Source organism: Mobula hypostoma, chromosome 18, assembly GCF_963921235.1.
Source record: "Mobula hypostoma chromosome 18, sMobHyp1.1, whole genome shotgun sequence".
Taxonomy (NCBI): domain Eukaryota; kingdom Metazoa; phylum Chordata; class Chondrichthyes; order Myliobatiformes; family Myliobatidae; genus Mobula; species Mobula hypostoma.
Window position 1 is genome coordinate 19,750,001 of NC_086114.1, and position 15,989 is coordinate 19,765,989.

The following is a 15,989-nucleotide window of genomic DNA, read 5'->3' on the forward strand; positions in this document are numbered from 1 at the left end:
ATTTGGCTGAGCCTCCACAACACTGTGGGGTAGAGGATTCTATAAATTCCAGAGAGATTCCACTGTGAATGATCAGTGCCTCATATTGTAACACCGTCCCAATTTTGAGGCCTGTGATTTTCACCTCGCCTTTAAGGTGTTGAGTCCTGACCAAACCTCTGCATAAGCTCTTGTATTTATTTCAAGTACTTGCCTAGCTGCTTTACAAATTGGAAATGGGACTACCTCAGATAGACCTCTTAGTTGGCATGAACTTTGGGCCGGAGGGCCTGTATCCAGGCTGTGTAACTCCATATTGCGAGTGCATCTGCCCCTCTCATCTCATTGGGCAGCACAATCCAAACTGAAACCACCCGCTGTGTGAAAATATTGTTGGATCCTCTGTGGCCCTCTGTGTTCTCCTGTTGTGGACGAAGTGTAGTCAATCATTGCCCAGTGCACGTTTGACACAGCTGCTGCAATACTGGATCACAAGCATGCAATGATGTCCTTAACTGAAGCCGTTTTGCTCAAAATTCTGAGCTCAGCCATACTGTTTGCCACAGAAGGCAATGATGTGATCAGGCCCAGCCCACCGAAGTACCATATCTTCCAACACCTTAGCAGCACACACAAAGTGCTTGAGGAACTCATCTATGCAGGGGAATAAATAATCTAATGTTTCAGACCGAGACCCTTTATTCAATTTCAATTCAATTCATGTTTATATGTCATTCAACCATACATGAATTCTCATTAATACAGCCAAAGGAGACAACATTGCTCCCAAGCCAAAACATAGTACCTACAGCCACATACAGCATAAAGCACACACAGCACATGCAAGATAGCAAGCACATATTGCTATCACAACCACGCAATAAGAGTCCAAACTCGAGCCATCAATCTACAGTCGACCGCAGTAGAACTTGTCTTCTGCTGAGCGAATGCTGGGGACAGCACTGACTCTCGCCTGGATGCCACGCCACAGTGCCCCCGGTGGCGCGCACTGTCTCTGACGCCTCTGCCTTGGCGGCTGTAAACAGGCTACTCTGCAGCTTGAGGCCTAATTCTTGCATATACAAGATAACAAGCACGTATAGAATATCAGTAAAATACAGCAATGCAAAAAATATTATATATATTAATATATATAGTCATATAGTGCAGTCCTTTCAGTCCATTGAACGTCATCTTGTGTTGAACAAACTTCAGAGGGAATAGTGCTAATCTTGCAACACCTCGTATTCTATATGGGTAACTCCAACCTGATGGCATGAACATCAATTTATCTAACTTCTGGTAATTTCTCCTCCTCCTCCCCCCCCCCCCGCCTTCCATTCCCCCTTCTGGCTTCCCTCTCGGCTCTTCTCAACTGCCCATCACTTCCCTCTGGTGTCCCACCTCCCCTTTCTTCCATGGTCCTCTGTCCTCTCTGATCCAGTTCCTCCTCCTTCAGCTCTTTACCTCTTCCATCTGTTAAAGTTTTGTAACTTCAAAACATTCAACTAATTCAAAAAAGATATGGGAGTCTGAAATGTGGGTCTAACTTCGTGTTTGACTTTAAGTGAGATGTACATTTATCATGTGATAGTATAATGATTTATGCAATTCACATGTAACTCATAATTATTTAAACAATGCTTAATCAAATGATATATCTACAAGGTTACTCAAATATTACTAAAATATTAAATGTGCAACACATATCACCTCCCAGCTTCTTACCTTAACCCCCACCCACCTTCCCCCTTACTTTTCAGCTGCCAGCTTGTGTCACTTCCACTCCCCCACCTTCTTTTTGTGGCTGCTGCCCCCCTTCCTTTCCAGTCCCAATGAAGGGACTCGGTCCAAAACATCATCTGCTTATTCCCCTCTAAAGATGCTCCCTGACTTGTTGAGTTCCTCCAGCATTTTAAGTCTGCTGCTCAAGTGCTTGAAATGTCAAGGCATAAAAGGCCATGGATTAAAGCAGATACTGGGAATTAGTCCGCTCTGCCTTTCAATCATGGCTGATTTACCTTCCCTCTCAAGCCCATTCTCTCTTTTACCTTTATTGTTCAACATTCAGTATGGACATGGTGGGCCGAAGGGCCTGTTTCTATGCTGTAACTCTTATAATTACAGCATTTGCTTCATGTACAGAACTCAACATTGTTTTGTGCACAGTTAGCAAATGTTGTTTCAATCTATTTTCAAGAGAACAGTGCATAATAAGAAAAGGCAGGGTCTATGTGAATGGACAGCTATCACTTACTGACTGGCCTTGCAAGAGTACAGAGGCAGCAGATGTTAAGCAAGCTTGGCAGAGCAGGACGCAGAGCCTGATTTGACAGTCAGCCGACCAGGCGTTCAGCTACCTGGGACTTGTGAAACGGATTTGGTGTTTATCTTGGAATCAACCCAGACTGTTTGTAATAATTGGAGTCCTGAGCGACAAGCGTGTCTCTTGACTGGCACATGTCCAGCTTATTTAGCCGGCTGTTACTGAGACTATTAAAGGCAGCTGAACGTCCAGCAGTGATTCGCCCTTTGTTGTAATGTGTGTGGAAATGACAGGAGAACCTACACAGGGCCAGCAGACATTGCTCGAACTAATCCAGATGGTCGGATTTGGAGAGCGTTCCGTTTATGCTCTACACAAAGCCCCCTCTCACTCTGCCACATCTAACAATTGGTGCACTCATTTCCATTATGAGGACTGCCTGTTTTACAACCCAAACCGCTATGCGCAGCCACTCATGCCTGCCGTCATTTTGGCTCAGTTTTCTTCTCTTTTCTTGCCTTTGTTGGTTTGCTGGGCATGTCCGACAGCCTTGCCATAAGCAACACTTTACGCAGACCCTAACTTCCATGGCAGGTCATCCAGTCTCACCCTATCAGAGATATTCCCTTTATTCTACACTTTACCCTCCCTCACCTTCTCTGATTCCCAAAACTGATCTTTGATTTCTGTCTGTCCCTGTTCTAGTAAAGGGAACCATTAATTTCTCTTTCCACAATTGCTGATTCACCTGCCAAGTATTTTTTCCCACAGCATTTTAGACCATAAGATATGAGACCATAAAGCATTGGAGAAGAATTAGGCTATTCGGCCCAGTAATGCTGTCCCTCTATTCGATCATCGATGATTTAATTTCCCTCTCAATCCCATTCTTCTGCCTTCTCTCCATTATTTTTGTCATCCTTACCAATGAAGAACTTATTAACCTCCACTTATCGGCAACATGCATCAGTTCAAATTGGCGAGGGTTGTATTGGCAGCCACAAGTGATGCCACACTTCCGATGCCCACAATTTATTAACCCTAACCTGGATGTCTTTGGAATGTGGAGGAAACCAGAGCACCTGGGGGAAACTCAGGTGGTCATGGGGAGAACGTACAAACTCCTTAGAGGCAGTGGCGGGAATCGAACCCTGATTGGTGACTGCTGCTGATGTAAAGTGATGTGCTAATTGCTATTCCATATTTACGTCCCACACAGCCGCTGGTGGCTCTTCCCTTATTGGTAAGCCACAGAAGTTATCTGCTAAAGTAGGGGGAGAGGAGGCTTTAAAGTCCAAAGTCAATTTATTATCAAAGTACATATATGCCACCGTATACTACCCTGAGATTCATTTCCTTGTGTGCATTCACAGTAGAGCAAAGAAATACAATAGAATCAATGAAAAACTGCACACAAGCGACAACTGACAAAAAAATCAGTGTACAAAAGGAAACAATCTGGGCAAAAACAATAAATAAGTAAATAATATTGAGAACGTGAATTGTAGAGTCTTTGAAAGTGATTCCATAGGTTGTGGAATCAGTTCAGACTTCATGTGAGTGAAGTTATCCACGGTGGTTCAGGAGCCTGATTGTTGAAGAGGTGAGGCTTGGGGTGAATCTACCTTGAATATATTGAAAGACAGGGTGGGCTTGAGGGGCTGAGTGGCCTACTCCTAATCCTCTTCTCCTAAGATCGAACACAACCTCGCGAACCTATCTGAAACGTGTTTTTAGTGCTTGCCTAAAGTTCTGAGTGATAGCCAGGCAGTCCAGTAGTCTATTTGCGGATTCTCCTAAGCTGACCTCTAAAGCAGAGTATCACAGTCACCAATCACTGGCAGAGATATAACGAATAATATAAACGCAATACACTCCGCTCCAACAGCCTGCTATCCAATTATTTGGAAATTAAAATGGCTTAGCATCTCAAGTTCAATTTTATTCAAGTTTAGTTTTGCTTCTATGTCAAGAGCACCAATGGAGAGGAATAAACAGTTGTTATTTTGGGCCAAAATATTGATTTTTACTCCCCTTCATAAATGCTACCTGACCTGTTGGGTTCCTTGAGCACTTTGTGTGTTTTGCTCAGGTTATTGTTGTCACAGGTATAAATGCCATGAAAGTTACCCTTTCGCAACGGCAACACAATACGTAAAAAAAATGGCTCCCCTCAGGGTGGAGGAGCAACACTTTATGTTCCGCCTGGGTAGCTTCCAACCTGACGGCAAGAATGTTGATTTCTTCTTTTGGCAAAAAAGTTCCACCCACCCTCCTCTATTCCCCACTCTGACCTTATACTTCTTCTCACCTGCCTATTACTTCCCCCTGAGTCCCCTCCTCCTTCCCTTTCTCCCACTCTCCTCTCCTGTCAGATTCCTTCTTCTCCAGCCCTTGATCCTTTCCCACCTACCTGGCATCACCTATCACCTTTCAGCTCACCTCCTTCCCCTCTCCCCATCTTTTTAATCTGGTTACTTTCTTCTTCCCTCTCGGTCCTGAAGAGGGCTCTTGGCCTGAAATGTCGACTAACTGTTCATTTCCATAGATGCTCCTTGACCTGCTGAGTTCCTCCAGCATTTTGTTTGTGATGCTTTGGATTTCCAGCATCTGTAGACTTTCTTGTGTTTATTATATTATCTTGTGTACAAGATAATAAGAGGAATGCCACTGCTCAATACAAGAGGACATGGCTTTAAGGTAAGGGGTGGGAAGTTCAAGGGGGATATTAGAGGAAGGTTTTCTATTCAGAGAGTGGTTGGTGCGTGGAATGTACTACCTGAGTCAGTGGTGGAGGCAGATACACTAGTGAAGTTTAAGAGACTACTAGACAGGTAAATGGAGGAATCTAAGGTGGGGGCTTATATGGGAGGCAGGATTTGAGGGTCGGCACAACATTGTGGGCCGAAGGGCCTGTACTGTGCTGTACTATTCTATGTTCTATGTTATAGAAACTTAACTTATACATAATTTACACATGGGTAAATAGCCGCACTGCCTTGGGAGTAAAACCAGACAGCAAATCTGGAGTGGAGCCCCTAAAGCTGCTGGATTTCATTGACCATCCTTCCAGCAGCTCCTGCAGCCAAGCTAGTGCCAAACGTATTGCTTATAAGCTTTCCTTTGGACTACACTGGTGAGCCCGAGAGCGGGATCCTGACGACTGGGTTTTTCAGGATCTCTGTACATTCTCCCCAGATTTGTGATGATGATCATCATCACCCATTGTCCTTAGACAGACGATGCCAATCACCACACATGTGCAAAACAAAACAAACTTAACAATATTAGTGCATGTTGATAAAGAGAAAAAGAGATGAGTGTTAGGGTTTTTCCGGTCAGTTTCAGATCAGAATGGCAGTGGGGACAAAGCTGTCATTGAAACTTCAAGTGAGGCTCTTAGAGCTCCTGCAGCTCCAGTCTGTTGGCAGCTTTGAAAAGAGGGCATGGCCAAGGTGTCTTGATGAACAACGAGCTCCTTTCTGTTTTTTTCAAGGCATTCTCCTGCACATGGGCCAGGGAGCATTCCGAGCGGGCTCAGAAGATCGCAAAGGCCAGGCGAGAGTTCTTCTATGGGACATCGGAGCCACAAGCCCCGGAGGATAAAGGTAAATATTGAAAGCAGCTTGAGCATGTTGGAAGGATGCCACCAGATTGCATTGGATTCATTTATTGCCATACACACCAAGGTGCAGCGAAATCGATTGCTCGCATGAAGCCCACAATTCCGCAATTCAGATTTTCAGTATTATTTATTTATTTATTGTCTTTGCACATGTTATCTTCTTTTGTACACTGATTACTTGTGTGTAGCTTTTCATTGATTCCATTGTATTTTATTGACCTATTATTATCAACACATGGTAGTAATAAAAGTACTTACTCAGTGGCCATTTTATTAGGTACCCCTGTACGCTGGCTTATTAATGCAAATATCTAATGAGCCAATCATGTAGTAGCTACTCAATGCATAAAAGCATGCAGACATGGCCAAGAGGTTCAGTTGTCATTCAGACCAAACATCAGGATGGGGAAGAAATGTGATCTAAGTGACTTTGACTTTGGAGTGATAGTTGGTGCCAGGTATGGTATGGTTTGAGTAACCCAAAAACTGCTGATCTCCTGGGATTTTCACACACAACAGTCTCTAGAGTTTACAGAGAATGGTGTGAAAAACCAAAAAAAAAACATCTAGTGAGTGGCAGTTCTGTGAGAGAAAATGCCTTTTTAATGAAAAGGGGGTCAGTGGAGAACAGCCGGACCGGTTCAAGCTGACAGGAAGGCGAAAGTAACTTAAATAACTACACGTTACAACAGTGGTGTGCAGAAGACTGTCTCTGAATGCACAACACATCGAACCTTGAAGGGATTGTGTCACAACAGCAGAAGACCATAGAAGGTTCCTATTAAACTGGCAACTGAGTGTATCATAATAAAAAATAAAACAACAATAAATATAGAAACAAATGTAAAATGAACAGAATGGTGCAAAATATATTAGTGCAAACTGAGCTGGTGCAGACAGAAATGCTACAGTGACAGTAATTTGCAGAATGACAGAAAATGAACTGATAGCTCATTCCAAATATGCACCACTCTTTACATGAAGAAGCTGCCCCTGTTATATTTTTTATATCTCGCACCTCTGGTTTCAAACCGATGCTCCTATGTTTATAGCGACCCTCTCTGGGGGAAGAATAACGACCTGCTTTCACCTTGCCTATGCCCCTCTATCAGGTCACTCCTCAATCTCCTGCGTTCCAGTGAGTGGGTGGGAAAGGGGCTCGTTTTACTGTTGCCCCGTTTTTGCTGCTGCTGCTTATGTTGTTTGCTGAACACGCTGGGCATGCGAGGTTGGCAGCAGAATGTGTGGCAACACTTGCGGGCTGCCTCCAGCACATCCTTGGGTGGTGTGGTTGTTAACACAAGCATTTCACTGTATATTTTGACGTACTTGAGATAAGTAAATCTAAATCAGATCCTGGACCTGGACCTGAATGGAAGTGGGGGAATTCAGGGTTTGAAAATATGGCAACGCCATCAGGAAGGGGATATGAAAGAGGTAGTTAGTTCAGAATTCTGGCACCAGTCATAGACAGTCATATTAAAGTAGTCAAGTATTGATCCATACTGAAACTATTTCCATCCTTCCTTGGGACTTAAAAGGAGTCTACGTCAGCTCTCTGTGTCGCCCCATTGCTCTGCTAATTTTCCTTGTAACCCATTCTCTGTACATTGCAGGCCGCCTCCCAGCACATCCAGCTGAGTGGCATCTTTACTATGGCTGAGTGACTAAAAATACTCCAAATACAACAATCCCCCACCCCCACTAACACCCAATATCTTGCCTCCACAGACATCTGTGGCAATGAGTTCCACAGATTCACCACCCTCTGGCTAAAGAAATTCCTTCTAATTTCTGTTCTAAAGGGATATGCTTCTGTTCTTAGGTTCTGTTCTCTAGTCATTGACTCCCCCACTATAGGAAACATCCTTTCCACGTCTATCTAGGCCTTTCAAAATTTGATAGTTTTCAATGAGATCCCCTTTCACTCTTCTGAACTCCAGTGAGTACAGGCCCAGAACCATCAAAAGCTACTTGTGTTAACCCTTCCATTCCCAATATTATTACAGCTTTAACACAAAACATAGAACAGTGCAACACTTTGGCCCCCAATGTGGTGTCGAACCAGCTAAAAAGTAAATTAAAAAAAACAAAAACCAATCTCTCCTACCTAAACAATGTCCATGCCCCTCCATCTTCCTCATATTCATGTGCCTATCTAAACATCTCTTAAAAGTCTCTAATATGTTTGCCTCTACCACCACACCAGGCAGCACATTCCAGGCATCCACCACTCTCTGAGTAAAAACTTACACCTCATATCCCCTTTGAACCTACCCCCTCTCATCTTCATTGCCTGTCCTATAGTATTAGACATTTTTACTCTGGGGAAAATATATTCCCTGTCTACTCTATCTATGCCTCTCATAATCTTGTAAACCTCAATCAGATCTCCAATCAGCCTCCACCGCTGCAGAGAAAACAACCCAAAATTGTCCAGCCTCTCATGATAGCACATGCCCTCTAAACCAGGCAGCATTCTGGTAAATCTCTTCTGCACCCTCTCCAAAGCCTCAACATCCTTTATTACAGCTCTGTTATTTATCCAAGTGCTGTCACAGGTAAACAGCAGATAAATTCATCCAAAGTTTCGTCTGTGAAGTGACACTTAAATTGTCTCAGTTTCTACTCTTATGGACTTGTGCTTTTTAATCACAATGTGTTCAAGCAGAGTTGGTCAACGTAATTTCAGTTCCGTTGCATGGAATCGAGTCTAGTGTTGGGCCTCATTACCTCTTGGGCAGGGTCTGAGAATTCACTGCCTAACACTCTGTTTTTCACTTTTTGCAGGAGAATCTGGAATCCAGCAACCATTGGCAAATCTGCACATTACTGAAAAGAATGAGGCAGCAGAGGAGAAGCAGAAGGAGCCATTCACTGGTGGACCCTCTCAGGCGTGTAAGCCAGTCTGTCATGGCTTGGGAGAGGTGCAGAGTGATCTGAAGGGCCCACCTTTGCCAAATGGGAATTGCTCGGCAGGAGACGCATCCAGAGAGACCAGATACTCAGAGACAGACTTGGATGCCGTGCCGGTAAGGCGCTACCAGGAAACCAACCTGGATGAAGTCATGGCTGAGTACGAGACAGTCAGTCCCGACAAGTGTCAGAGTCCACACCTGCCAAGCTCAGTGGTTGGATGTGATGCCCAGAGAGACCATGCTCCTCCTCCCGTGGAGACCGCGATAGATGGCAGTCCTGGGGGTGGGGAGGAGAGCAGAGAAGAGCCCAAAGACCCTGAGGATGAAGTGTTCTACGGGTCCTGTTCTGCTGTCGCTGACAGGTAAGTGTCACAGGTGTTGTCCACCATAAAGGTCAAACAGAATTACAACCACACTGAGATACTTGGTTAACATGAGAAGTTTAACCTTCTCTTCAATCTGGATGCTTAGTTGAGGAACCAATTGTTGAAAGAGTTGAACTTGCTTGGTCTCTAATGGGACATAGCTGGAATCTTTGAGTCCTTCCTGACACAGTGAGTGAATTATAGGCTTACTGTGCTTGGTATAGCGGAACAGGGTACTTACAATAGTAGTCTTTTGACTGCTTTGATTATTTCAGACGAAGAACAGCTAAGTATTCTCCAACTGAAACATTGACTCTCTCGCCTTCTACAGTTATGAGGGTTATCGATAGGGTTAATGCAAGCAGGCTTTTTCCTCAGAGGATTGGTGAGACTGGAACATCAAGTCGTGTGATAAGGGTCAAAGGTGAAATATTTAAAGGGAACCTGAGGGAGAACTTCTTCAGTCAGAGGGTAGTGTGGGTGCAGAACAAGCTGCCAAGCGGAAGAGGTGGATGTAGGTTCAATTTCAACATTTAAGAGAAGTTTGGATAAGTACACGGATGGGAGGGGTATGATGTACTGTGGTCCACATGAGGGTCCATGGAACAAGGTAGAATTATAATTCAGCACAGACTAGATGGGCCAAAGGTTCTGTTTCTGTGCTGTAGTGTTCTATGATCATCCTCTTATGTTTTTCCAACATTTTCAGTTTTTGTGTGAGCCATTAAAGTCCTATAAGACAGGGCTCATGTCTGAAATGTATTACCAGCAATGAAAGACCAAGGTCAGACACGGTAATAGCTCCCTGCTGTCAATGAGTTGTCCATTACCTCTTTGGAACCTGCCCAAGATATTACACAAAAGCTCAGTTATTATGTTATTAGAGGATACCTTGACAAGTGGCTGTCTGAGATAGCATGCTGATGGAGAGTAAGAGATAGGTTGTGTTACATAGAGATTGCAGTAGCATTGGTTATCTGATTATGCTGGATGACTGACGAACAAGGCTTCAAAGCCAAATACTGCAACGTGTAGTAATAATAATCTTAACCCAGTGTTCATTTGTGCCCCATCACTAACCAGTGAGATGGTCAGATGGTGAATATATCTCAGTAGGAATTTGATACCTAATTAGTGGGGATTGTCAAAGAGTGTTGCAGGATATAAAGACAAAAAAAAGAGGCTGGGTGAATATTGAACTCTGCAGCTTCAGGGTTTCTCATTCGTTCTTTCAATCTGTATCAGATTTGGCCATTTCTCCAGACTTCCAGCCATGATTTTAGCTCAGTTCTTCTCTCTCCATTGGTATAACCTGTCTTGCTGGTCCTGCCCCACAACCCTGCCATTGGCAATAACACAGACAAGAAGCATCATCTGCCTTTAACTGCCCCATTTACTCATTCGATCTCGCCCTATCAGAGATATTTCCTTTGTCTTAACCACCACTTCCAGCCACTTCCCCTGCAACTCCAAAACAACTTGTTTTCTGTTCTATATATTCCAGTTCTGATGAAGGGTCTCTAATCTGAAAGGTTAACACTGCTTGTTCTTCCACAGATGCTGCCTGGTCCGTTGAGTATTTCCAGCATTTTCTGTTTTTATTTCTGATTTCACGCATCTGCAGTTTTTTAAAATGTACATTTAGTGGTGGAGTTAATGTCATCTGCTGACTGAAGGAATGGGGGACGGTGATGGAGGTCAAAGGGTTAACCGATGATGGAATAGATTTCTTCCACACATCTTTCAATAACCCATTAGTGAGGCCTCTTTACAATCACTGAACCATAACCTTTGCAAACTGTGGATAAGTTCCACTGTATCATTTCTAGTCAGTTTGCCAAGCAGTTGACTGGCGAGATATGGTCTAATTTTATAAAGTATTTAAAACCTGGAATCAGACCATCATGTCTGTGCTGTTATTTATTCTCTACAGAAGGTTAATTGTGCACAAGGGATATCCTTTAATAATTTCCCTGATCTCTCTACATTGTTCACTCCACTTAGTTGATGATCATTATTTTGGTCCTCTCACCTTATCCACATTCATCTCTGTACTTGCCCTTAATTTAATTCCCATCAGGACTTACTCACTGTCTGTAAGGAGTTTAAATGTTCTCTACATGACCTGATGGGTTTCCTCAGGGTCCTCCTGTCTCTTCTTACATTCCAAAGACGTACGGGTTAGCAGGTTAATTGGTCACGTGGATGACAGCATCATTGGAGACGCCAGCATTTATTGCCCATCCCTTATTTCCCCAGAGTAAGTAACGGAGATTCATTTTTGTCAACTAGAGATGGTATTCCCACTGCTGCTGTTGGGGAGGGAGTTTCAGGAGTTCAACCAAGTGATGATAAGGGAACTGTTTTCCCTCTGGGATTACCTGTTGTCAGTCTCTCACTGGAAATGACCATAAGTTTCTGATGAGTCTTCCTCAAGGGGACTAGCTCACAGATTTCCTCGTTTACAGCTCTCTCTGACATCATGGCTGATCATGAATGCCACAAGTTTTAGCCATCCCATTTAGTGGGATGAAATAAGTTATCAGTGTTTTGGGTGAAAGTTCAGTCTCTCTGTTTCTTATTCTTTCCCTCTGCCCACCTATGAGGTTAAAATCTATTGCTCACATATTTAGCACAGTCTTCATCGGGTGCAGAGGAGATATTCCAGGATGCAGCCAGGATTAGAGAACGCACTTTATGGGGAAAGGTTGAGTAAGCTACGGGTTCTCTCTTTGGAGCAATGGAGATGTACAAGATGATGAGAAGCATAGAGAGAGTGGATTGGTTGGTGAATGGCAGAAAATATGGGGAGGATGTCAGATGTAAGTTTTTTTATTCAGAGAGTGGTGAGTTCATGGAACACATTGCCAAGGGTGATGGTAAAGGCAGATACACAAGGAGCATGTTGCAATGACGTGGCGGTGGTACGAACCCAAGTGCTGAACACAGGTGCGGACGCCAAGTTGGGAGGTGTTATGGTCGTAGCGAGCGTGGAATTGGTGGCCAGAGGGAGTCTTTAGCCGAAGTCTTGGTTTTAGTAGAGAATTTAGGAATGATGCTAGACTTAGAACTAAGAACCATGGAACGAGGCTACTCATACAAGAGTCAACCAACGAACTGTCAACTCCTTGTTGTGGTCACAGGGTCATTATCCTGCAGTTTCTGATGGGAAGCAGTGTGTGTAGTTAGTGGAACCTGGGAATGATTGGAATTTAAATGAGGTGATTGAGGCCCAATTCCTGAGGTAAATGGCATGGTGGGTGATTGCCAGAAGGGACCATGACAGAGCATTTAAGAGACTCTTAGATAGGCACATGGCTGAATGAAAAATGGAGGGCTACATGAGAGGCAAGTGTTAGAATGATCTTGGAGAAGGTTAAAAGGTTGATACAGAGGTATGTTGAGAGGTCAAGAGGTCATCTTTTACCACATAAAAGGTTGATTCAAGAGTCTGACAACAGCAGGATAAGAGTTGACTGTGCTTTCAGGCTTTTGATTCTTCTGCTTGATGGGAGAGGGAAGAAGAGAGAGTAACCAGGATTGGAGGGGAGGGGTGTTGTCTTTAGTTATCATGGCTGCTTTCTGAAGGCAGCGAGAAGTGTAGCTGGAGTCAGCAGAGGGGAGGCTGGTTTGTGTGACGGACTGGGCTGTGTCCACAACTTTGGGGTTTGAGTCTTAGCTGAGTCAATTCACCACAAAAAATCAACACTGACCGTTTGGAGCAGTACAGAGCAACTGCAACACTGGCAGGGACTGCAACAATGGGAGGAAATTAAATCGAGCGCAGGTCCCATCAGCTATCATGGGGCCACTTGGAAGAACAATTGGATTTATTTCAGGTTCAAAGCCAACTTTAATCCTTTGAGCAACTGTATTCAGAGAGTCTCCTCTGAGGGTTCGGTTTGCATCGCAGCAGAGTGCCACACTATTTAACTATTTCATGAGCTGGAGGTACTTTGGCATGCGATATAAGGACGTGATAGATGCTATTGAAATGCAAGTCTCGGCTGGTTCTCTCACAGATCCATGCTGATCAATTCCTGCTTTCCCAAGATGCTCAGAAAGCAGATAGACCCCCTCATTGACGTTAGAGAATCTGACTCGGTGCTCCCTCTGCTGGTTGCTATTAGCATTACAACATGCTTAGCATAGTAGAGAATGCTGGGAAGATTTAGTAGGTGAAGCCACATCTGAAGAATGAGTGACCCTTCAGCAGACCCATCTAAGTGTTTCCAGTATTTTCTGTTTTATTTCAGATTTTCAGCATCTGCATTTCTTTTTATTTTCCAACATTGAACTGGGGTGCCTGTAGTGATATTGTTCTTTTGTTCATAAGGATGTGGGAATTGTTGTCGAGGCCTGTATCTCTAAGTTTCCTTGAGAAGGTATCTTTTGAACTACTCTTGTCCTTTAAGTGATGCTCCCACAGTGGGAGGGAGTTCCAGGATTTAGACCCTGTGACAATGCAGGATCTGTGATGCAGGACACTGCAAGGAATTTCCTCACTGATGAGTAATGCTCATTCAGCCTATTAAATCTATGACAGATGACAGAGCATTCCCATCAATCCTGTTCTCCAGATAACTTCCCTGTAACCTCTTCTTCTTCATGTGCCATTAACTCCCCCAGTTCTCCCATCACCTGCTGACACTAGGGTTAAATTACAATGTTGGAGGGTTAAATCACAAAGATCGGTGTTCCCATTGGCTTGTTGCCCTTGACCTTCTTGGTAGTAGAGGTGGCAGGTTTGGGGGCTGCTGCCAAGGGTTTACAAGGATGGCATCACTGTTACGAATCAGGGTCACCGGCAAGGGATAGTCTCTTAATGAGTAAAAATAACTGATATCGCTGATCTATGAAAATTCTCCAACATTGCCTCGGTTTTCCTTGAGTTTATTGGCATCTGCCAAGATGAGAAACAGTATTTGACTGAGGAAAACAGTATTTAAGATTCAAAGTAAAATTTATTATCGAAGCATGATACCATATACTACATTGAGATTCATTTTCTTGCTGGCATTCATAATAGAAAATAGAAGAACTATACATAATCAAAGACTAACAAATAACCAATGTGCAAAAGAAGACAAGTTATGCAAATCAAGTTAATTCTGAGAACATGAGTTGAAAAAAGTGACTTATTTACAGAAAGTGAGTCTATAGGTCAAAGAATCAGTCAAGAATAGAGGCAATGATCTTTCCTCCAAACTGGGAAAAGTTAGAGGCCAAAGACTTTTAAATTGTAGAAAATGGGGAGGGATAGAGGGAACAATAGGACTGTCGGTGAAAGCTCAACACCAAGCGAGCTCATGAGGTCATATTTGTAGTACAGCATATAGTTCTGGTCACCCAACTATTAACCTGCAGAGGGTGCAAAAATGTTTATGAGGATGTTATCAAGGCTGGAGGGCTTGTGTTATAAGGAAAGATTGGATAGTCTAGGACTTCTTCCCTGGAGCATAGAAGGCCGGGAGGTGATCTTAGAGAGGTTTATAAACTGAAGTATTAATAAGGTGAACAGCCGCATTCTTTCCCCCAGGTTTGGAATGTCTTAAACCAGATAGTATAGGTTTAAAGTGAAAGGGGAAAGATTTAAAAGGGACTTGAGGGAAGATGCTGAGTTCAAGGGAAAAGCTGCCAGAGGCAGTGGTAGAGGCAGGTACACTTAGGGCATTTAAAAGACATTTGGACAGTTACATGGGTTAGAAAACATTTAAAGGGATATAATTGAAAGTTGACAGAAAATTTTATTAATGTATATATATCACCATATACAATCCTGAGATTAATTTTCTTGTGGGCATCCTCAACAAATCTATAGAATAGTAACTATATCAGAATCAATGAAAGACCACCCAACTAAGGCATTCAACCAGAGTGCAGAAGACAACAAACTGTGCAAATGGAATGGGAAGAGACAATAATATAAATAAATAAACAATAAATATCAAGAACATGAGTTGAAGAGCGAGCCCATTGGTTGTGGAAATTGTTCCATGGTGGGGCAAATGAAGTTGAGTGAAGTTATCTCATTTGGTTCAAGAGCCTGATGGTTGAGCCAAATGCAGATAAATGGGACTAGTTCAGTTAGGCAAATTGGTTGGCATGGATGAGATGGGCCGAAGGGTCTGTTTGTATGCTGTTTAGCTTTATGATTCCAGGAGAGACTGAATGATACAAATGCTGGTGGTGCTGACTGAGAAATGGCAGTAAAGTCTGACTAGCTACATCTGATCTGTCTTGGAAAGGTGTATCTAGGACCAATGAATGAAATCCAAGGAGAGAGGGGGAAAAACTGTGAGGTATAGAACACAGCAGATGCAGGAATTCTGAAATAAAGAGAAAGCTGGAAGTACCAGGTCAGACAGCATCTACAGAGAGAGGAAAACTGAGTTAGTAATCTAGGATGGTGAACTTTTGTCAGAACTGTCTGTAGGAGGCTGACGGTGGAGATGTCCAGGAGGGGGCAGGATGCCAGAAGCTCAAAGCTATAATTAGTTAATGCTGGAAACACTCAGCAGGTCAGGCAGCATCTTTGGGGAGAGAATCAGAGTTAATGTTTCAGGTCTAAAACTGTTTGTCTTAACTGAGAAAGAGGAAAATAAAAAGTGTTTTTTAAGTTACACAGGTATGAAAGAGGAGGATAGGAAAAGGAATATCTTTGATTGGGAGACACCATGTTAAATGGGTTAATGGGCAGTTTGAGGGAATCAGGCTTTTTCTGTGTGTTATGTTACTAATGGAAGGGCTATGAGCTGCATGTCAGGCTGAAGTAAAGGAGAGATGAATTACAGCAGAATTGGCTGGTTTTATGATAGGCAGAGGAAGCAAAATAC

The 15,989-nt window shown here is 43.3% G+C and overlaps 1 protein-coding gene across 1 annotated transcript in view; it reads left to right on the plus strand.

Moving 5' to 3' along the window:
• Positions 1-15,989, plus strand: part of LOC134358370 (PH and SEC7 domain-containing protein 1-like) — a 179,616-nt gene that overhangs the window by 15,444 nt on the left and 148,183 nt on the right. The window contains exons 3-4 of the mRNA XM_063070518.1: positions 5,742-5,853; positions 8,661-9,150. Coding sequence (XP_062926588.1) covers positions 5,742-5,853; positions 8,661-9,150 — 602 coding nt within the window. The remainder of the gene's footprint in view (positions 1-5,741; positions 5,854-8,660; positions 9,151-15,989) is intronic.